At 36.2% G+C, this 24,756-nt stretch overlaps 1 protein-coding gene across 1 annotated transcript in view; it reads right to left on the minus strand.

Annotated features, from left to right (window-relative positions):
* LOC128855730 (uncharacterized) overlaps nt 1-23,568 on the minus strand; it is a 40,877-nt gene extending 17,309 nt beyond the window's left edge. Inside the window, exon 1 of the mRNA XM_054090883.1 lies at nt 22,825-23,568. Coding sequence (XP_053946858.1) covers nt 22,825-22,836 — 12 coding nt within the window. The 5' untranslated portion in view covers nt 22,837-23,568. The remainder of the gene's footprint in view (nt 1-22,824) is intronic.
* Between the last annotated feature and the right edge of the window lie 1,188 nt (nt 23,569-24,756).

The raw sequence follows: 24,756 nt of genomic DNA on the forward strand, positions 1-24,756 counted from the left end.
GTCACACTTTCAGTTCATGTGGCACCCATCTTCTGACCTTTAAAATCATGCCCATATCGTTCAAACGTTTGAAAATGTTTTTTTCCCAACTACTCTGCCATTATTTCTTGCGTTTGACCATCATCTTCATCCAACAATGCTTGCAATTCGGCGTCCTCAAACTTTTTCGGTGGCCACGGTCCTCGGTTTCCACGCTAAAATCACCACTTCGGAATTTTTCTTCTTCTATAAGCATTTGATGAGTTTGAGAAGCGTTTTTCTTCAATTGATAACAGAAAATCAACGATGCCCGCAAATCGTAGTTTGAAGGCACGAAATTCGACATTTTTAAGAGCAACAAAAATGCATTGTTGTATGAAACGTAACAAACAATGAACTGAATATTGTTGACCGATGACAGACGAAAAAAACAAGACATTTGGGAAGGTTTAAAAATACTCCTAGCGACATCTATGGACTAATAGCTGGAAGTCTCATTTCCCATTTTCTTTTTTTAATGTTAGTAATTTGTTTGAGTTTTTTAAAGTTCTTTCAATTTCGCTTCAATTATATCCAATTTACATATACATATGTACATATGTAAGTATGTAATTTAACTTTTTTTCGTTTTTCGTTTTAGCTTACAGTTCAATGATTGATAAATTCAACACTAATTTTTTTGGTTTTTGGAAAACAGTTGTTTGTTTTAATTCTTTTCCCACTTCTCAATTCGATACGCGCACTTTTCGTACTTAAGAGCACAGCCGGCGCTTGTGTGATTGTTTTAGGTATTGGTTGTATTTGTTTTTTTAGAAATCTGATCCATTGAATTTTTAGCCAAGACGCATTGGTGTTTTTCTTTCTATTATTCGTCGATTCTTTTAGTTGTTTTGTCGAAATGAGATCTTTCTGAGCCATTTGTACTACCAAAAATGGGTTTTCCTTTTTATATACTTCTATTAAATTATAATAATGCTCAGGTATGTATAAATAATTCGATTTTTTAATTTTAGTTTCTATTAAACCAAAATCGGGATCATTTGGCAAAAAAGAATGGCCGGATAACATAAATTTGTGATCTACTGTTTCAACATTATTATCGGATGACTGAACAATTTTTAACCAAATTAAATCTATGTTAATGTTAGAATTTTGTCCTGAGCTGGCATTACTGTAAATGTGGTGGTGAACGAGGACAAAACGAAGTACCTCCTGTCTTCAAACAAACAGTCGGCGCACTCGCGTATCGGCACCCACGTCACTGTTGACAGTTATAATTTCGAGGTTGTAAAAGACTTCGTTCATTTAGGAACCAGCATTAACACCGATAACAATGTCAGCCTTGAAGTCCAACGTAGAATCTCTCTTGCCAACAAGTGCTACTTTTGACTAAGTAGGTAACTGAGCAGTAAAGTCCTCTCTCCACGAACAAAACTAACACTCTACAAGACTCTCATCATGCCCGTCCTAACGTATGGCGCAGAAGCTTGGACGATAACAACATCCGATGAAGCGACGCTTGGAGCGTTTGAGAGAAAGATTCTGCGGAAGATTTTTGGACCTTTGCACATTGGCAACGGCGAATATCGCAGGCGATGAAACGATGAGTTTTACGACGACATAGACATAGGGCAGCGAATAACGATCCAGCGGCTACGTTGGCTGGGTTATGTCGTCCGAATGGATACAAACGCTCCGGGTCTAAAAGTATTCGATGCGGTACCAGCTGGTGGTAGCAGAGAAAGGGGAAGGTCTCCTCTGCGTTGGAAAGATCAGGTGGTGAAGGACTTGGATTCACTTGGTGTGTCCAACTGGCGCCGGTTTAGCGCGAGAAGAAACGCAATTAAGAAGAAGAAGAAGAAAGTCGAAGTTATCAAAGCTCCTGTCGTTTCTATTTTAGCTCAGTCTTGTTCATTGAGCTTCGGTGGGTAATACAAAACAGAAATATTGTTGGAATGAATTAGCGGTTATAGCGCCAATCAATAAGAAGAAGAGCTACTTTAAATTTGCCATACTATATCCGAATTGGTTGAGCTACAAAATGCATATCCGAAAATAAAAATTATGATTAAATTTTTTTTATTTTTGAAATTTTATTTCAAAAGTTTAGTGCTATTATTTATAATTGGTGAGTAATAATATCATAAATTAACAAAAAAAATTAACAGAAAAAAAAATTAATTTTAATTTTCAATAAATTGGATTTTTTTCTTAATTTTCTTAAAGTATAATATCTTAAAAATATTGTGTGAAAATTTGAAGTAAATCCAAAAAACGTTTCGAGTTATTCAAGAATTAAAAGAGAACCCTCGGGCGCTCTGGAGCGTTCGAGAGCAAGTAGCTCGCAGTAGCTGCAGATGAAAGTGGCAGATAAGCACGCTAACAATAACACTCGAGAAGGTAGGCTACGTTGGCAACAGCAAATCGATATTTTGGAAGCTGCTTTGAGAGCTGACGGCTGAAGAACCCACTATATGGCCCAGGAATAGATGACACAGTGGAAGTAATTAAATAATTCGTATCTACATAAATCGATAGCACAATTTTAACTGCGTTTTTCTCAAAACTTTGTTTTTGGTGATCACTGTAACTTGAAAACCGATTGGTAGATTTTAATAAAATTTTTACTGCTTTTGAAATACATAAAACAATACGTGCTAATCGAAGGATTTTTTTTCAAAAATGTCGATTTAAATAAACAATTAATTGTCGGTTTTTTTCTCGAAAATCTGAAAAATATTTCCTGAGCCCGCCATATTGTTAATTTTGAAAAAAAGCTTCGATGAGGCACAAGATTATCTATTAATATTAATTTTTATTTTTGCCTATTTTTCTAAAGGCAAGTCAAAACATGTTGTATTAATGCTATGATTTTATTTTTGTAAAATAAAGCAACATAGAAAATCATCTTTTTTTCGGGCCTCTGATTACCCCTAACCTCTTAACTTCATATAGCTGTACGATTTTCAGTGACAATGTACTTATACAATTGTGGTAGCATTGGTTTTTGTAAAACTATGATGCTTGGCTTGGGCATTTTCCGCAATTGTTTTACGACAAACGGAAGTTCGAGTCATGCATACCGCAGCTAAGTGGGATTTTTTCGTTTGGCGTTACTTCCATACAAATGAGAACAACTATTGCTGTTCGATTGTTACGGAAATTGGCGCACACACGGATATGAATGAGTGTACATAGGCAAATAACTGTTTGCTCTCGCGGTTTAGCCCAGATCTACACAGTACTACACTACTCAGTATTTGCGCTCTTTTCAACATATCCGCTTCTGCTTTTATTTGACCATTTGGCTACTTCAGCGCCTTTGTTACTGTTGGTAGATCTCTTGGCTGTCAGCTGTCGATTGTCTTTTCAATTTGATAAATAATGTATCATATTTCGGAATGTAATAGGACTATGAATAAGTTCGTGCGGTTTTTTTTCGAAATTTGAAACTTTATTGACGTAAAATGGTTACAAATTTAATATTCAAAATATTGTCCATCGCTTACTACTACTTTTTCCCATCTTTCTGGCAATTCACGGATTCCCTTTGTGAAAAATTCGGTCGGTTTTGCCGCAATCCACGAATCGATCCATTTTTTGACTTCATCGTAATTACGGAAGTGCTGGTCAGCCAGGCCATGTTGCATCGATCGGAAGAGATAGTAATCGGATGGCGCAAGGTCTGGACTATACGGCGGGTGGGGTAGGACATCCCATTTGAGCGTTTCTAAGTATGTTTTGACCACTTGTGCAACATGTGGCCGAGCATTGTCATGTTGCAAAATAACTTTGTCGTGTCTATCGGCGTATTGCGGCCGTTTTTCTCGCAGTGCTCGGCTCAAACGCATCAATTGTCGTCGGTAGACATCCCCCGTAATCGTTCCATTCGGTTTCAGTAGCTCATAATACACAACACCCAGCTGGTCCCACCAGATACACAGCATAACCTTCAGGCCATGAATATTCTGCGCCGACGTCGATGTTGAAGCATGGCCAGGGTATCCATACGTTGCCCGACGTTTTGGATTGTCGTAATGTACCCACTTTTCATCGCCAGTCACAATTCGATGCAAAAAACCCTTTCTTTTGTGCCGTTGAAGCAGTTGTTCGCATGCCATAAAACGGCGTTCAACGTCTCTTGGCTTCAATTCATACGGCACCCAATGGCCTACCTTTCGGATCATTCCCATGGCTTTTAAACGTTTGGAAATGGTTGATTGATCAACTCCCAAAGTTTTTGCAACCTCTTCTTGCGTTTGAGCCGGATCTTGATCGAGCAATTCCTCCAATTCGGTATCCATGAACTTTGGCGGCGCACCCTCGCGTTCTTCGTCTTCCAAGCCAAAATCACCACTTTTAAAGCGTGCAAACCACTTCTGGCACGTTCGCTCAGATAGAGCATGCTCACCATAAACTTCCACCAAGATACGATGACTTTCGGCTGCTTTTTTCTTCATATTAAAATAATGAAGAAGAATTCCCCGCAAAAACACATTATTTGGCACGAAATTCGACATTTTCAAGTGTGGTAAAAATATTGTTGTTTACGCTTCAAATAAAAAACTTATACTGACGTTTGTGCCTTACGACAGTAGCTCTCCAATGAATGTTTGGAAATGTGGATCGATGGAATAATAATCAAGTTACGCCATCTGTTGTAAAACCGCAACGAACTTATTCATAGTCCTATTACAATACATAGGAATATTTATTAAGATTTTAATTTCATGCTTAATTATATTTTTCTTAGCATGACTTTGCTGATACGTGATTATAAATATACATATATTTATATATGGATGTGTGTATGTGTAGATAGTTATCACGCAATATTTGCTTTTATCATTTATTGCTGAGTGTCCTTTTCGCCGCCCAAATGTCATTTTTTTATCGCAATTAATCAATTGTTCTAATCGCTTAGCTTTTGTCTCATTACTTCATTGTGTACTTCTCAAGTTTGTACAAAAATTTGATTGTTTCTTTTTTATGGGTTTTTTGATTAGCTTTGAGTTGGCGACAAACCTTCTCGAGCACAGCTTCGCACTTCAATAGCGCCGGTTTTATGCTTTTGCGATTATCTCGCAGCGCAGTTTATCAATCAATCAATAATTTTTTGCCTTAACGAGAGTCACTTGATTTCGATTTCATTTCTACATCCAAAAGTAAAAGTACAGGTAGTTACTGCTTTTATGCAGAGAAAACTCTGATTAAATTTGTGATTGTGAATATTAACCAATAAACTCCGCCAAATTGAAAGAATTTTGGAACCTTCTCAGGCTTTTTGTTAAATATCAGCTCAGTCCATAAGTTCGTCCGTATTTTACCCATAATTTCACTTTTGTACGATTTTGGCATACAAGAAATTATTCGCGGAATATAACCGAACTATTCACATTTTCTTTGATATATTCTGCATTCAACAAGGGATTTTAATCGCGGATATAAGCACGTGTTGTTACAAAATAAAATGGAATCTTCGAACGCGTATGAGAGGCATATTTTGTACTTTTTTTATAAAAGTGGCAAAAATGAAACAACTGCTGCTGCAGAAATAAACACTGTTCACGGAGAGGATACCGTGAGTGTAAGGACTGCGCAAAAGTGTTTCAAAATTCCGAAGGGGTAACTGCGACGTGAGGGATGCCCCGCGCGCTGGTAGTCCTGAAGCCTTTAACTCCGACGCCTTGCTCGAACTCGAGGAAGCTGAGTAAAATTTGAGAGTCGATATGATAGCTCAGAGGTTAAATTCATCGCTTGGAACAGTTCACAGGCACCTGGTTCAGTTGTGAAAGGTTTCAAAGCTGGGAAAATGGGTTCCGCATAGACTTTCCGTCGCCAACCTTCAGCAGAGAGTTAATGTGTATTCTCAGCTGCTGCAACGGCTTGAAAATGAAAGTTTTTTGAACCGTATTGTTACTGGTGAAGAAAAATGGGTTCTTTACAATAATCCTGTTCGCAAACGCCAGAGGTTAGATAAAGATAAAACACCAGAACCGACCCTTAGATATGGTCTTCACCCGAAGAAGATTCTCTTGTCTATTTGGTGGAATATGGCCGGTATTGTGTATTATGAACTTCTGGAACCAAACCAGACCATAACTGCTAATTATTATTCCCATCAGCTATCAAACCTGAATGAGGCACTTAACAAAAATCGACCGTCTTTAGTGAATAGAAGCAAAGTTTTGTTTCACCACGACAACACAAGACCTCATACCGCAAGGCAAACATTAGGCAAGCTGAACGAGCTCGAATGGGAGCTAATGGCGCATCCACCATACTCTCCGGAGTATCACCTTACCTTGTGATTATCACCTTTTCTGTGAACTTTAATCCCATATGAGTAACAAGAACTACTCCTCAAAAGAAGCTATAAAAAGGGACATCGAAGCGTATTTTGGCTCCAAGGACAAACAATTTTTTGAGCAGGGAATTAAACATTTGCCTAAACGTTGGGAAGACATTGTAAATAATGAAGGAAAATATATTTTTGATTAGTAAGTACTTTAAACATCTTTTTTATTAATTTTAAAATCACCTTTAAAAAACGCTCGAACTTATAAACTGACCTGACATCAGCGAATGAAAGAAATTCGATGCAAGGCTCATTGCCAAAGGCTGTGTGAATAATAACTACTTCAGAAACTGTATAAATGCCCAAGTCTAATATTCTCAAGCTCAATAATCTCTCTTTTATCAACTGCATTAAAATTACTCAAATATACCCGCGCTCTTACATTTTAAAGGGGTCTCAACTAATTACATATCTGATGCTGTCAATATTTTTGCGAAAATTTATTCTTAAAATTTTATTTCAGGCAATACTGATTTTGACTTTGTTCATGAAGATAATCGACTTCAGGAAATTCAATTTTATTGACGAAGTTGTCACTGTTTGCATAAATCAGCTTAAGGGGGACCGGTGGTCTAGAGCTCGACAATTTAGTGTATTTTCAGGACTTTTTTTACAACAAAAAAATTAAACACGATATTTTAACTTTTTTGGCTTTTTATTTAACTTCTTTCACGTACAAAAATGAAAAAAAAATTTAAAATTAAAAAGAAAATTAAAAAACAAATTAAAAAACAAATTTTTTTTTCAAAAACAAACTAAAGAAAAAAATAATAATATTTAAAAATTATTTATTAAAAGTTTTTTTTTCATTTTTGTTTGCATATTATACAAAGAAGTTAAATGAAAAGCCTAAACAATTTAATTATTTTTTTTTTTTGTTTTTTGTTAAAGAAAGGTCCTGAAAATACCCTACATTTTCGAGCTCTAGACCACCAATAACTTAAAAAAAAATTTTTTTTTTTTAATTTTGTTTTTAATTTTAATAATTTTAGAAATGGCGCTGAAGTTGTCCATTTTGGCTCTTCTACATATTTATCTGAAACACAAAAACCGAAAAAATTAGTAATCAGTATAAATACGTCCCGTACTAGAAGAAAAAAAATGATAAAATGGCGCAGTTTTGAATTTGACACTCCAAAAATCGGGTTTTTTCAACTTTTTAATAACAAAAAATACGAATGATTGAAATAATAATATGATTCAAGTGCATTCATTTTAAATTATATTTGGTTCGATAAAAAATGCTTTCGTTGCAGTGAACAAATGACCTTGTGTTTCAGGACGCCCGAGGTGAAACAAAACATCTAAGTACAAAAAAAAGTGGCCATACTTGGCATGCCTTCAAGCTTGAGTTTATACTTACCATACTTAGGTATCCATGCCGGAATCTTTAACTTTTGAAAGTATTTTAGATCAACAACAACCATTCACCATACGCCGCATGATACAAGCGTTAACATTTGAGCATATGGTATGGGAGGGGTTGCAAGAAATTTGCATACGAGTACGCAACTTGCAGTCTAGTCTAAATTGTGTGGTAAGACACAGGCATGACTTGCAAGTTCCGTTTGCTTACTAAAGAACTTTTTTCTAAATATGTATGTATGCATGAACAGTATAAACAAATAAATGCTAATAATGCAATGCTGGCAGGCATTGTTGCTAACATACTACAACAACAACTATAGCTGGCAATATAGAGCAGGCCAGTGACAAATAAGTAGAGCGAAAATGTTCAGAAAAGCCAACCAAGCCCACTGATGTAATTTTGGTAGCAATTGAAGTAAGAATTTAATTTATTGAGTTCATGAAAAACTAAACCAGCTGGAAAAATTATAAAATATTAATTAGGGATAGGAACGGAAATTATATACATACTCACTAGGGCGGGTCGATTTAAAAATCGCTCATTGCTCTGTGAAAATCGTATTCTAGGGATCAAAACAAGAAACTTTGCCGAAGGAAGCATACCTCTAAAACGAATTCAGATGTGCCCCAATTTGGGTCGAACGAAAAATCCCACTTTGACCCATTTAGAGTGCTCCAGTCCAGTCCAAATGTATGACCGACCCCTACTAACTTTGGACGGCCGATCCACCCATGCCAGTGGCACACCCCCTGGAACTCCCCTGGGGGGTTCCCCATACAATCATTTCAAAATATCACCATTTTTGGCCTTTACATGAGAAAATAAACTAAAAAGTTCGACCCAAATTGGGGGACATCAGAATTCGTTTTAGAGATATGGTTCCTTCGGCAAAGTTTCTTATTTTGATCCCTAGAGTATGATTTTCACAGAGCAATGGGCGTTTTTTTGCCTCCCCACAAATCGACCCGACCTAATACACACACATTTCGAACGCACACCCTCAAGTTTCCGCGTTTCAACGCGGAAGTTTTTAGAAAACGCTAAATATCCACAACAACAACAAATCCGAACAAACAATGCGAACGCTAAATAATACCATAATTGACAATTAATTTCTAACAATTAATGAATGATGTGATAAAGATATTTGTCTGCGACACAATACAGTACTTTGCTTATATATTTGATCTGAATTCTGGGTAATTGAAATTTTCAAATTAATATATTATTTTTTTGTGAAAAAATATCTTTATTATACGTAAACTCTGTCTGAGTATGATTTAATTTTCAACGGTGCATATTTGAATACCTAATAAGAAATAGTGGCTAGCAACTGCGGGTAATGGAAAAGAATAAAGGTATTTTAATCCCATTAGTTGAGAGCTGATACCTATAAATTATCAAGCGTGAAGTACAATTCGAATACATTTTCAGCATAAGTAAATATATCTAAATATAGATATATGTGGGTGTGTGTGTGTTTGCTTATTGGGAGTAGTACAAAAGGTTTGCCACAATCTCAATTAAGTTATGCGATATATCAGCACAAAACAGGTGTGTTTGCGCGTAGCTCCAGGGCGCGTTGACCACTGCGAGCGTAACGGGTAAATAGCAAAAAGTGGTCTTTCTAGCAGCGGGCAGGCAAAGGCGAGGCGAAGGGTGTATTTCTGCCTGTATTTTCATAACTTCTCTTGAAAAGTTTTCTGCCATTCGGTGGTAGCATAAAATTGTTGGGCCCTCTGTTAGACGTAAAAGAACAAATTTGTGCAGAAACTTGGCTTGAATGCCTTTGAAGGAACTATACGCCAGTCTAGTATTCTTGAAACCAAATTGAAATATTTATCTTTCATTCAATTATTTGTTCCTAGCCGCTAATGCTTTAAAATCATTGTGATTGTGCCATAACTTTCCCAATTTAAAATAAAAAAAATTAAATTATTTGTCACCAATTTCAGTTTCAGAACTACTCTGTATAAAAATAAAAAATAATAAAGAGACGTTAATCCCGTAAAAGATCAATAGTTTCGTTGCTTGTGTGGCACGTAGCGCGTAGCGTAGTCTTGTTGAAAATAAACGTTGTTCAGATCAATACCATCCAATTCCGGCCATAAAAAATCGGTAATCATCTCACGATAGCGCAATCCATTCACCATAACTGTTGCTCCAGCTTCATTTTCGAAAAAGTAGGGACCAATGACTCCGCCGGACCATAAAACGCACCAAACGGTCACACATTGAGGACAGAGAGGCTTTTCAACAATAACTCTTGAGCTCTCTGAGCTCCAGATCTGACAATTTTGCTCGTTGACGAATCCGCCGAGGTGGAAATGGGCCTCATCACTCAAGATGAATTTTCGATGGAATTCCAGATCATTTTCATGCATTTCAACGACCCAATCAGCAAAGAAACGACGTTGTTGATGATCGGCCGGTTTGAGTTCTTGTGTGAACTGGACTTTATAAGCCTTAAGACCCAAACGCGTATACAAAATACGGTGTAATGATGTTTGTTCCAATTCCAAAGAACGACGAGGAATGGACAAACCTGGGTTTTCTTCAACACTTTCGGCTACAACAGCATTATTTTCGGCTGTTCTTGAGCGAAGTGCACGGGTTTTATTCTTCACATCACTAACTTGTCCCAACAGCTTGCATTTTTTCACCAATTTCTGTATTGCGGTCCAGGTGGTGCGATAAGGTGCTTCACGATGACCCAAAAATGTTCAAGTTTTACGAACCGTCTCTGCTAAATTTTCACCATTTTTATAGTGAATTTTAATAATTTCAATGCGAGGTTTAAGCGTGCATCGTTCCATTATTATTAATGGCGTAGTTTCTACTTGTCAAATATCAAAAAATAACAGCTTCAAAAGTGACGTCTACCGAAATTGCGGGCTATTCAAAATAGCACCTGTTATTGGAAAAACCCTTTATATACTATGGATCACTCATACGCCCCAACACACAGGACTTGTAAACTTAATATAAAAAATTACAAAGTCTAAGGAAGAAGTATAAGCATGAAATTGAGCTAGCGTTCTCCTAAAAGGAGCCTTCATTCCATAAACAGTTTTAACAACACCCATTAAAAAATGTATTACAGCGGAAAATGCGTTGGGAAACATTAAATTTAATTTTATTGAGCACAGACGGATACTCTATTGAGCACGCACAAATATCAAAGGCAAAAAACATAGAGGAACATTGTAAATACCTTAAATTTATACTTAATAATAGATCAAATCCCATTAAATACTTTGCTTCAAAATATAGTAATGTTACCCAAAATTCTCTAATAAATCTAACAAAATCATTAATAATATCTTGCATTAATTACGGTCTACCAATATATGGACAGTGTTCAAAAGGCACCCTCGCGAACATATCAGCAATCTACCATTCAGCCGTTCGTAAAAGTCTTCGAGCTTTTCCAACCTCCCCGACAAAAAATATTTTAGCCGAAGCTGGACTTCCCGAACTGAGTGATAGAGTAAGGTATAATACACTTCGTTAAATTCCAAGGATATATTGTTCCAGTAACCCAATTATAAACAATGACTGAAAAAATGCCATCAGAAGAACCACAAAATTGAAGCGTGAATCAGGTATATACAGAGCGGTGGAAGAAACCGCGAAATTCGACGTTTCCATTAAGCCCATATTAACTTTTCAATCGAGATTCCCACCCTGGGAACTTCCTCCATCCATTTTCCTCACCAGCCTACTGATGTATTAAAAACAAAACACCTCTAAACTTGTTTATCAAATGCTATTCTTTCAAATCAAGAACTATTGGGATGCCAAAGGCTGGAAAGTTATTTACACTGACGGCTCTAAAGAAACCGACTCAACTGCATTTGCTGTGGTATCTGATAAGGGAAGCATACTTAGGACTGGTCTTCTATTCCCACACAACTCGATATTTACTACCGAGGCGATTGCTATAAACTTCGCCATTGACTACGCCTCCTCAACTAAAGGAAAATATATAATCTGTACAGACAGTAAATCTGCCATCGAAACTCTGTCGAGCGCAAACAGCAGAGAACCTTTAATTGACAATATTCGATATAAATTGTCCCAGCAAAAGGCAAAAATAAAAGTGATGTGGATCCCTGGACACAGCGGAATTCTTGGCAACGAAAATGCTGATAAAGCAGCGAAAAATGTCAGCAATATCCCTACATTCTGTTTCGAAACCTTCGTTAAATCCGACATTCTCAGGACAATCGATAATATCTATCACTCAACTGTAAGGGAGAAATGGTTTACATAACAACACAGCTACAAATCCATAAATCCAGAACGACTAAAAGTAATTATTCCAACAGGAGCGACACTGCATTAGACAAAAATTGTTACCCGACTCCGGCTAGGACACACAAATATAACTCACCAACACCTTCTAAAAGGAATGCCCGATTTGCTCAGCATGTAACTGTCCACTGTCCATTATTCATATAATAGACTACTGCACCAAGTATAACAATGGCAGAAACAATATCTTTAACGGCAGGAAACCTTCCGATTTACTGAAAGAGATTTCTCTAGAAAATATGTCGAATATTTATGATTGTATATATCAAATTGGACTAGTTTATCTTTTATAATTTTGTTTATTAATTCCCTACACATAAGAATTTTTACTCTAATATTTTTTTTATAAATAAGTAAAAAATCTATTAGTATTATTTTTAGGCCGATAGTCCTAGCTACTAGTGCCTTTCGTAATCTAATATAGTTATTTATAATTATATTTCTAATAAATAAATAAATACAACACATCGATGACAGAACAGGAACACATCGACACAGACTAGGCTCTAAGCACATAAAATTTATTAATAAGCAACGCAAGCAATAGGATTGAATGGGATCAACGAATTGCAACGAGCGCAAAGCAAAGCGCGCAAAAGCTCTCTGAATAGACTCTAATCTATTAATGTAGACTGCATGAAACGGTCACCGAACGAATACGAATAATCGCGCGTACATCAGTTTGAAAGTATAGGGATGAGGAAACGAAGAACTATTTTGACGAATAAAGGCTAACATTGCGAACGCTAACGCGAAGGCTAACATTAGAAAGAATAAAGTTTATATGGGTAGTGAAGTTGAGCCTGGAGTCAAAATAAACACACAGGTCTGGAATAATATGAAAAACTTTTGCACTCGAAGTATACTCACATTTACTAATGTTAACAGCTATAAAATACTAAAAGAAGAAGAGTTTCGTACATTTTATTTAGTTAGTTTGTAAAAAGTCACTTGTATTTGGACCAGTCGGTGCGCTGTACTCGCACTTATATTCTTAATTTACTTTCAGCTAACACTGACTCACTTTTATTTGATGCTTAAAATGTTATTTACACTTTCTTTTCCCCATTAACCTTTTATCAGCGATCAAACGAAATGGAAAACTGTTGAGCACGAATTGGAAAAATGAAAAAGAAAAAACAAAAAAAATGTAACACATTCCGTCGTAAAAGTAGCACATCTGAGCAAACATAAATGCTCCACTTATGAATTTACTTGTGTGTATGTGTGTGTGCACAAAAATTCCATTGCTGCTGGCTCTCCTTCGGCGCATATTTACGTGTACTTGTCTATTAAAACGGTTTCTGCTGCATCTTAAAGCACCAGTCGAATTGTTTCAGGCTATTTTGAACTGCGCATGTGCGCCCACTAGCCATATTTGGTATTTGCATGTACTTGACCTCAGCAACTTTGAGTGGGCGCTAAGTGACTGACTGTGATTTGAGTTGGTTTGCCTGCAGACTCGCTGTCTGCCCCGCTAATTGACTGACTGACTGAGTTACTGCTTCGCTCATGATTGACTGACAGAAATATTAGAAAAGTGAAAGTGTAACAAAAAGGCAAAGGAGTGGCACGAATTTGAGATGGAATGGAGTGTTTAGACGGTTAGTGATTGCGCTTTTGTTATTCTGTTATTTCTTCAATATCTCCAATATAAATGTTAATGAAATGTTGCAATAATTTGGAGAGTTATACGCGCCACAACAGTGTGAAAAATTTATGTAGCGGGAAGATAGGAAAATTCGCCCCGAAATTCATTTTTTTTGAAGCATTTTATTCCACGAATTTTTTTTTCCATTTTTGTTTAATTCATATAGAAATTATGACATTAATAAACTAATTTTTGTTTGTGTTTTTTTGTATTCTGGTCACTGACGCCGATGCTACAATGCCTGCCGATTGAAAAGCCCTGCTGCGACCTTCCTGGAAGAATTGAGTGTACATCCGCCATTTTAAATCATTAAAATACTTTTTTTTTATTATTTTAATGTATAAACTGTGTGCCAATTTAAAAAAAAATATATTGACTTCTTCATTTTAAATAATTTTAATGAAAACCAGGGAAAATACGGCCGTTTACAGTTATCTGGCCCCTTAACACTGTAAGCTCTCGACTTTGAACTGTTCTTAGCGCTGAGAGGAAACTACACCGGTATTTATCATCGGGTTTCTAAAAGAAATTTGAGAAAATTTAACCGAATATTTGTTGGTGTGTGATTTCGCATTTCATTACCAACCCTTTGATATATATAAGTATATCCGTAATAGGTACATAGCTCTCCCGCTCATTAATACTATTCCTGAGTAAAATAATAATCATAGCAGAACAATCAAGCCTGACTGGAATAATAATCAAGAATGATGCTCCGAATCCATGAGGTCATATGAAAGCAGTCCTCCTATACGATTGATACAAATACGTGATATATATGTATGTATATATATTTATTATTATGTACTACTTTTATTATTATTATGCACGGTATTAACTTTCTCTTATATTCCTCTGCACATAGTTAATGTTTCCTTTTCATTTCATTTCATTTCGTTTAATTCAATTCTAAAACATAATAATAGTTTTTACAGTCCACTTAAAGCTAATATGAGCTTAAATAACTACAAATAGTTAAATAAATATATTAAATAAATTAAAAAAAGAGTTTAGAAATTCTTAAAATTCCCTCTTTGACAACAAAAAGTGAAGCGGAATGTAGAACTTGCGATCTTATTTAATTCTCTGAGTGCGCGGGCAATACGAGCATAAGCACATAACTGGCGTTGAGCACTTTAACATGAAATGCGTAAGTGTTGCTTAGAGTTTTAGTAGGTGACTGCTGCGTAATAGCGATGAACAATTAATTTCTTCTTTAATTACACTAAAAACAAAAGGCAGTGAGAGTATAGACTTTCTACGCTCTAGCGACTTTAAGTTAATCAAAATCAAAGCAATAGAATTTGAGAATTTTAACGATCTGAGGATACCATATTTAAGGAGCACCTTTTGTACTAGTCCAATTCTCTCAATTGCAAATTGGTGCTGAGGCCTTCACATAGATCGCACTTGTTACGTTAAAGTGTAACAACTCAAAATTTCCAAATTTTAGTTTTTTGCAAGAAAACAATGTACAGTGGTCATCTCTACCCACTGAAAAAATCGTTCAGTGGTTTGTCTAGTCTTTCGTTAAAAAAACCGTTATGACTCTCTCTTTGTTTTCAGAATGACTTCTTTTGTCTCAACTAAAGAGTTACATTTTTAGTTGTCTCCAAGTGTTTGAACAAATTTGTGTCACATAAAGTGTAACATTTTGAATTGTGCCTGTTTACAACCAAACGGTTTGTTTAAGTTTGTTTAAGTTACGTGTTATTTTTTCAGTTAAACAGAGACAACTCAAAATAACACCACTTAGTGTATAAAAAAATTTCAGGAAAAGAGTAACAACTCTAAAATTGGTTATTTTAGCGCAGCTACTAAACAAATAAGAATGAAACAACCGTTATATCGTTTTTAATGATATTTTCGTGCAATTAATTATTATATATTTTTTTCCTTGTAATATATTATTAATATTTACGGAAACAGTTTTTCGTCTCTACTGAAAATGTTCAGATTTTGAGTTGTTACGCTTTAACGTAACAAGTGCGATATGTTTGTATTCTAATCTAGAGCGAGCAAAGGAAGTGAAAAGTAATTTGAGAATGTTAGGGTGTGAGAACGTCGAGTTATTACGCCATATAAAACTTAAGAATGAGGAAGAAGTAGATACAACAAAGCTAATGTGATTATTGACTTAAAAATGGGAGTCAAAGATCGGACCTTTGAATTCTTGAGGAGATTAAAGTAAAATATTAAATATTTTATAAGATGATGATGAACAACTGATTGAATCTTGGCAAAAGTAACACGAAAACATTTCTTGATATTTGGAGAGATGCCAGAGTTAATGCACTAGCGAACGAGCGCATTAATTTCACGGTGCAACACTGAAAATACACCTGACAAATTACACACTGTAGGTTGTTTATATGGTCGAATAATGCATAAAAATATTTTTGTTATTTTTGTTGTACCCTCCAATTTTTTTTTATTTATAAAAAACCGTTTTTTCAGACTTTGCGCGGTAATCTACGGATATCTCAGTCATTTTTTTACCGATTTTCAATATTTTATATGTTTTGAAAAGGATATTGTCAGACCTTTCAAATGATGTACAACAAGTAATTATTCAAACTCGTTAGTTCTGATTTTTATTTGATTAAACCTGGAGAAAGTACTTTTTTTATCATTTTTTTAACTTTAACAATTTTTTATTGCATAATTTTACAACAAAATTAAAGATTTTTGTTAATATTCTTTGAGTGCATTTATTAGCGAAGAAATTAATGTATTACTTTCAATAATCGGACAAAAATTGCGTAAACTACGCTAGTTTTTCGTTAATAGAAAATATGGGCCATCATGTGTATTGCAGTGTGTACAATGTATTGGTCATACATTTTTTGTCAACTTTGAAAATTGGGATGAAGTTGTTCTGACTTGGAGTAAAAAGAACAATCATACTGTTTTTTATATAAATTTTTTTGTTGATTTTACATACCTAACTTTTTCTAAAAATGTTTACCCGACCTTCGTCGTTTTAAAGAAGAATCGCTCGTCTCGCGTTTGAGCGACCAACATCTTGAATCATCTACTTTTTTTACTTCAGTTAGCTTGTTTTCATTTTCTCTTAAAGATGGTTTCGTAGCAGTTAGCACTTCGGGATACTTTATACTTATAAACAATTTTAACAAAAAAACACACTTGAGAAAAACGCGATTTTAGAAGAAGGAGATAAAAAGGTACTGCCAACCAAAGACTGGTCTAATAGCTGTTTCAGACTAAGGTGCGTTTCATAACTATAGGACACATAACATGAATATTTGATCTTTACTCCAAAAATATGTAGGTACTCTGTAAAAATAAATGAATATATGGAATAATACCGTTATTCTTCTTAGTATCAATAAACAACAACTCTTCATCGTGGTGTTTTTGTGTTTGTTTGTACCGTTACTTTGAGCACGAGTCAGAGCAATTCGTTACTACTTTTGCCGTTTCATAACTATAGAACGCATTAGGAATTGAAGCTTTAAAGTGCATTTATGTGTTCGCTGAGTACAACTTTTAATTTAAATCGTTTTTTAAGTAAATAAATATCAATATGCCACGCGGTTCAAAACTTACCGAATTAGAGAGAGGTAAAATTACTGCGTGGGAGGAGGCGGGTCTCTGCGCCTCAGAAATCGCGCGAAAATTATGTCGCAAAATTATGTAGAAACACGTAAACCTTTCATTTGTAATTTATGATAAATTGTCATTGTCAAACATTTATTGTCAATACATAAAGAATGCAGTGATTTTTCCAAGTAAATAATCATTAAAGACAAAAACTATGGTTCCACAAATGGATAGATATTCAAGGAATTTTTTTCTATTTACGGAAAACTAGCGTAGTTTACGCAATTTTTATCCGATTATTGAAAGTAATACATTAATTTCTTCGTTAATAAATGCACTCAAAGAATATTAACAAACATCTTTAATTTTGTTGTAAAATTATGCAATAAAAAATTGTTAAAGTTAATAAAATTATAAAAAAAGCACTTTCTCCAGATTTAATCAAATCACAACTAACTAGTTTGAATAATTACTTGTTGTACATCATTTGAAAGGTCTGACAATATCATTTTCAAAACATATAAAATATTGAAAATCGGTGAAAAAATGACTGAGATATCCGTAGATTACCGCGCAAAATCTGGAAAAACGGTTTTTTATAAATAAATAAAAATTGGAGGGTACAACAAAAATAACAAAAATATTTGTATGCATTATTCGACCATATAAACAACCTACAGTGTGTAATTTGTCAGGTGTATTTCGTTTTTTTTTTTTTGTAGCACAGTGTTTCCGATTGTAAGATTGGATTACTCTCAATATTTCTAATCGCAGAAAATATTTTCAAACCATTAGCATATAGAAGAAAATTGGCAAAGTGAATTTATGTATTTACACTTTTTAATTGTTTTTAAATTAAATATAAATTAAAAAAAGAACTATAAATAAATAAATCATAACTTAGAAAATAAACTAAAATAAAATGAAAACATTTTTTAATATTTAGGGAGAGACGCAATCTCACGCAGCGTCTATGGAAATTGTTCAAATCATATCATTATTAAGAGTATCCGATGAGTCTTTAATGGTTTTCATATCAACCGCATAAAGTAAGTAATAAACTTCGAGTAAGAAATAAATTTGCTAATTGATAAAAATTACAGAAAGTAGTGGTCCTCATATGCTTCCTTGAGGAATACCTGAAGTAGCAATAAAGTGGCTTAACAACAACCCAGAGATATATAAAACGCAGCATCCATCCGTAAGATATAACTTAAGCCATCACATAAAAAGATGGAGTGAAGCCAAGTCAAGCAATCTTGTTAATTAGAATTTTATGCGACGCTCTGCCAAATGCTTTAGAGAAATCCGCATAAATACAATTGATTTGGAGTCCTTTCGACAACGATTTTGTGTTTGTGTTAGGTTTTTATTAACAATTCTAAGACATTTTTCAGAATCATTGTACAATTGCAACTAGTATATAAAAAGGATACTAACTCATTTTATATTAAAGTTAAATACTTGTTTGAAAACACTCTACACTACAGGGTGAACGATATGAAGTGTTACCAGCTTCACACTGCTTGTATCTGTAAAACAGCTCATGACGTCAACGTCAAAATTGTTCTAATGACAGTTCAATATATTGTTTATAAGCCATCAAAAGCCTTTGCGTCTCAGTTTTGATGAATCTTTTTTTTTCTGTGATGGAATTCAAACGTAATAGTGTGATTGCGTTATATTTGGCTGGAAAATCACAACTAGCCATTGTTCGTGAGCTCAGTCACTTCAAATTGAATAAAATGTTTGTGTATCGCACTATAAAACGTTACAATGATACTGGTAGCATTGCAAAACGCTATGCAGGTGGACCAAAAAAAACTGCAACAACGCCAGAAACGGTTCGGAAAGTGAAGGCTCGACTTGAACGAAATCCACGTCGAATTGGAAGAAAAATGGCCTAAGAACTGAAACTATCGCAAGACAGCATTCGACGCATATTAAAAAATGAGCTCAAAGCTTACAAGTTCCAAACAAGGTCACGCTCTTTCACCCCAGCAAAAAAAAGTTCGGTGCGAAAGAGCAAAGGAGTTGTTGTTTTTGTTTTGTGTTTTCTGATGAACAAAATTTTCGAATTGAGCAGTGCATAAACACTCAAAATAATCGTGTTTACTTGACTGAACGCTCATACGGCCACTCGAAGCAATTTCCCATCGCAAGTAATTGTTTGGGCCGCAGTGACCGCTGATGGACGCTCTCCAATCGTTTTTATCGAGCCTGGTGTCAAAGTGAATGCGACTTATTATCGGGAAAATGTTTTAGAAGCTGCTTTAGAGCCGTGGACACGCAAACATTTCGGTCGTAGACCATGGACATTCCAACAGGACTCGGCACCGTCTCATAAAGCTCGTTTGAACCAAGAATGGTTAAAAAATCATGCTCCACACTTCATTTCGTCCACACAATGGCTTTCGAATTCGCCAGAGGTAAATCCGATGGGCTATTCCATGTGGTCCATTTTGGAGAGCAAGGTGAGGACTAAAAAATATGCCAGTATTGATGCGCTGAAAGATCATATTCGTGCAGCATGCAACTCATTTTTTGACCGTTTGAAGGCTATAGTCAAAGCAAAAGGTGGTCATATCGAGCTAAAGTGAATATATGTTAAAATTGCAATAATTTTTGAACAATTTTGTTTTTGAAATCAATAAAAACTAATTTCACGCAAAAAAGTTATGGTGTTTTGAATAGTTCATATCGTTCACCCTGTGTAATCGCTACTCGCTCTCCAGAAGGTCTGCTAGCGTTGTGCATTTTAATCCGCCGTTTCAGCCGAAACGGTGATGCCAATTGGTCACCCAGAAGCTCCAATTTGACAAAGTGGCTCAAAATTAATCGCACTGTAGGAAGATTTGTAATCTTTGCAAAGGATGTCGTACGTCAATCATATTTGACACTTGTGAACTAGATAGCTGTGTTATACAAATAGGCATGCGATGAAACGCGTAAAGATCAAAATAAAGATTTCCATCAGTCAAGCAAACGGCGCTACGTGCCACACAATCAACGAAACCATTGATCTTTTACGGGAAATGTTTCCGGACCGTGTGATCTCTGATTGATCTTGTGATTTAACACCTTGAGACCTTTTTCTTTGGGGCCACGTGAAAGAGAAGGTCTACGCCAACAGCCCAGGATCGATTAAAGACCTCAAAGATGGAATTCGGCAGGCTATCGAGGACATAGGGCAGCACGGTTATGGAAATTTTCATGAAAAGGATATTATCTTGTAAGCGTGGTCGTGCAAAATTTGGATGCCATTTGAATGAAATTATTTACCTTGTTTAAAGAAAATGAAAAAAGGCTTCCCATAAACAAATTTTTTTGAAAAATATTCATATTTTTTTTTATTTATAGCGAATGTAAATTAAACTCCTATCGCTAGATGGACCACCCTATACCCGAGACCTTCAAAAGAGGGTTTCACGAATGTTTTAGAGCTCGACGTGAATCTTTTGATGTTTGTTGCGTTAATGTTTAAAGACCAAGTCTCATGATGCCAAACCCCATTAACAGTTTTGACCTTTCAAACCTCTGCCGTCAGGAAGATTGGTTTGAAACGCTTTCATTTTACAAAGAAATTCGTACGAGTTTAATTTAGTTTAATTTCTAATTTATAATTAAATGATAATAGTGACTGCGACTTTGTTTTTGCTAGTTCCACAGCCAACAAGAGCTGTTGATATAATGGAGAAGAGTGATGGGATTTAGGTTGACGCACAGTCTCAGGCGGTCGAAGAAAGGTACCCAGTGATCTTCGTCATCGTCTAGCTGCCAAACCCGGACATTTACAGAGAAAATGCGCAACAGTCTCCTTCTCTGAAAGGTCCCCACAGCTTTTGCAATGGGGTTAAATGGTAACTTTAGCTTTTCCGCGTGTGTGCCGATCGTCCAGTGACCGGTAAACGCAGCTACGAGTTTGGAAATGGAATGACGAGGAGTCCGAAGGAGTTTCTGAGTTCTTCGTATGTCGTATTGGGGCCAAAGGGTTTTCGAAATAGCACATGAAGAAATGGAACTCCATCTTGTCTGCGCTTTCCTGAGAAATAATTTGTGCAGTTCCACTTTAACAACTGTCAGTGGGATGCCGATGTCCGGGTAGGAGGCCTCTGAGACCAATTCAGTCCCTTTCCTGGCAAGTTCATCAGCAATTTCATTTCTCTCTATATTGCTATGTCCGAACCCAGATCCGAGAAATGTTACCTGCACAGCCAAGAGATTTGATCTCCTCCTTAAAGGAGTTGTCAGAGCCTTGATCGCGGCTTGACTATTGGAGAAAATGTTAATATCTCCCTCGCTCCCGCGTTCCCTAAGCATTTTGCATGCCTGCAGGATCGCAAAAACTTCTGCTTGAAAAACACTAGCAGTGTTCCTCAGTTTAAAGGATATAGATAAATTGACTGAGTTAGAGAAAACCCCCACTCCGACTCCCGATTCCTTCTTGGAACCGTCAGTCAAGACAGAGGTGCAAGCTTCGGTGCAGATTTTTCCCTCGATCCAATCCTGCCTATTTGAAAAGATTGCCCTAGCACGACCCTCAAACTCTAGTTCGAACTCGAAGTTCAGAGAAATACGGTGTTAACTGCCCGAAAATGCTACCATGTCCCTTGAGAGATTGCCTCCGAAGGCCAACCTCCGTTAACCTGGAAATAACGTGAGAGTCGATGGGAAATAAATGCCAAAGGACATTCAGGGCAGCACTGGGACAAGCTCTACATGCTCCGGTGAAGCCAATGCGTGCAGTCCTTTGCATCCTCCCCAGTTTAGTGATATTATAGCCCTTCCGCAGAGCTTCCCAGCTTCCAAACCAGTCATCCATACGTTACAATTGGCAAAACCACTGCGTTGTACATCCACAGGATGACCTGTGCCTTGAGTATTTCCGAAATAATTATTAATAATATTATTAATTTTTTTATATTTTTTATTTATAGTAGTTTAAAAAAAAATCCGGTTAAACTTGAGCTGATTTGCTTTAATGAAAAAGTCTACTCATATTTTTGGTCGCACATGGTTTAAAAGTGACGCCTAAATGTCAACATATTGCAAAATTTGTAATTTTTTCGGTGAAAATAATCTTCGAAATGAGTCGACAATGCAAAGGTTGGTGAAATAAGTTCAATAAACTGATTCTGTGGAGCATAGAAAAAGGACTGGTAGACCAGACAGGGGTTTTTTGCAAAGTAAAATCTATATGAATAAGCCAACAATTATTCCAGAGTTGAAACACAGCATTCGGACTCAGATGGTGAACTCAGATGATGAGCTCAATGCGATAATTGACGATGAGACGTACACCTCAAATAGGAGGAGGAACTCGGCGAAACACCTAACATAGTGTACGCTACAATAATTTATTTTTTAACTTTATTTATTTTACAAAGAAATTAGTTTTATGATGATTTTGATGATGAAGATGATTTTCTATCCGAAGTCAGCGCGCAGAGAGTTTGGCGAACAGAACAGTGAATTTGGTAAAATATCGCTGGATGTTGTCAAACTTCGAGCGCCCCTACTGGAGAGCCCTATATATGATATTTACATAAATATATAAACATGTGTGCATTTGTCATTATCAATCACCTTCGCATCCATGTTGCTGCACTTCAATCGCTTCGTTTTTTTGTTGCTTTCGATTTCGTCGATTTCGGCTTCAAGTTCCACGCACTTCTTTATTTGTTAATTATTTTATGTATTTCTGTATTTATTTAATTCATACAATTTGTAATTTGTGCGTCACTTATACGTGTGTATATATATGTGTGTGTGTGTGTTTACATGTATTTCTTGTTCCACTTAACGTTTTATGAATTTGTAAATTGTTTTCAATTTCAATGATTTTGCCGCAAGGCCTCTTTTACTCAGTCCGTCGTTATTGTTTTTGCTATTGCAATCGTTCGTATGCAAAGGATGTCCGTTGCTTATGCGCTGCGCTGTCCTCACACACACGTCACGTCGCAGTTATCTGTATGAATAACTAATTGCCGGACACGCTCACGATCAAGGAGTCGAGAATGCAAAGCTATCACCGGTGCTGGCACAACACACAAACACACGCGCGTCTGGATATTAAACAACCAGCAACAAGTGATAAATTCACTACAAATTGCGAAATTGTCAATGTTTTCCTTTGTTTTGCTAATTTGCCGCTCTGCGAGTGTAGGCGTTCTTGTACGTGATTTGCCAAACGTTTCACTTTCAGTACTTTTAACCTTATTTTCCGCACCAAATGCAGCCAATTTAGTTCACTTCTTAATTCACACTAATTCAGTTCAAAAAAAAGTCCCGTTTTCAATTGCAATCGCAATCAACCTAAAAGCGCACACGTTTCACATCAGATTGAGCCGCTCAGCGAGAGCAGCGAACCTTTTATACCTTTTCAGCTTTTCCAATGTCGGCAGCAACGTCGGCTTGCCTAGCACAAGCAATAGCAATAGCAATAACAATAGCAACTGCGATTGGGGATTTGCCGCTTGCTCTGCCTTAGCTGTACCAGTAGTTGCGTCTGCGGCTGCGTCTGCGCCGGCAGCTGCTGCTCCCGCTAAGGTGGCGTTGGAGTGCAGGCTGCGTCAAATCGTGTCTTGATCTTGTTGTGGCAATTAAAATCGCTTATGCGAGTTAACCGGCATAGAGTAGAGTAAGTTGGCTAACTGCCTGGCAAGCGAGTCGTGCAGCAGCGACACCAAAAGTTTGTGTTTTCTAGGCGAGCGTTTTGTGTAGCTGCGGTCTCGAGCGCGCGCAAGTTGCTGTTGGGGCGATGTTGTTGGTAGGAGGATTCTTAGTTTTATTCTGTGCGTAGTTACCCAAGGCTTTATTTAGCCAATTCTTAAACATTTTTTATATTATTTTTTCATTTTTTTTTAAATTTTTGTTTGTTTTTATTTTTGCATGTTTTCGGCCTTGCGAATTTGCTTTCAACTTCTTGTTAATACAACTAATTTTTAAAAGTTGCAAATTCAGTGGTCACGGGTCAGCTTGGAATTGCATTATTTGCTTACGTTTAGTTGAGATTGCAATTTTAGGCGCTTGTAAAAAATTAAGTTCAATTAAAATGATTAAGTATTTGGTTTATTGATTAAATCTGTTGCACAAACTTTAACTAATACTGCTGAGCTTTCATTTTGTAAGAAAAAATGCATAAAATATTAATCAGTTAGTGATTCTCTGCTCTGCAAAATGTTCAAGGCTGCCCTTTGACAAATCTAGGTACTAAAAATGTTCTAAATTTCAAAAGTATTTTTTTAAGCCAAATTTGATTCTTTCATTTTCGCCGAGCCATAAAATTAGTTATACGAGTCGTGGCTATTCAAACACTTTGGCCTCAGTATGACAGCAGCAGAATGCTTAAAGTGCTGGTCTTCCGAAGCTTGTACTTCCGTACAACCCCCATTGCAGGAGCTGTGGCGATTTGGCAGAGAAAGACACTGTTGAACACTTTCATTGCAAATGTCCGTGTCGGGAGGCTCACGCTTGAGGTTCCTTAGTGTGCCTTTCGGGGATAGCCTGAGGCAGTTC

The sequence above is a fragment of the Anastrepha ludens genome, chromosome 2 (assembly GCF_028408465.1).
Source record: "Anastrepha ludens isolate Willacy chromosome 2, idAnaLude1.1, whole genome shotgun sequence".
Classification (NCBI taxonomy): Eukaryota; Metazoa; Arthropoda; class Insecta; order Diptera; family Tephritidae; genus Anastrepha; species Anastrepha ludens.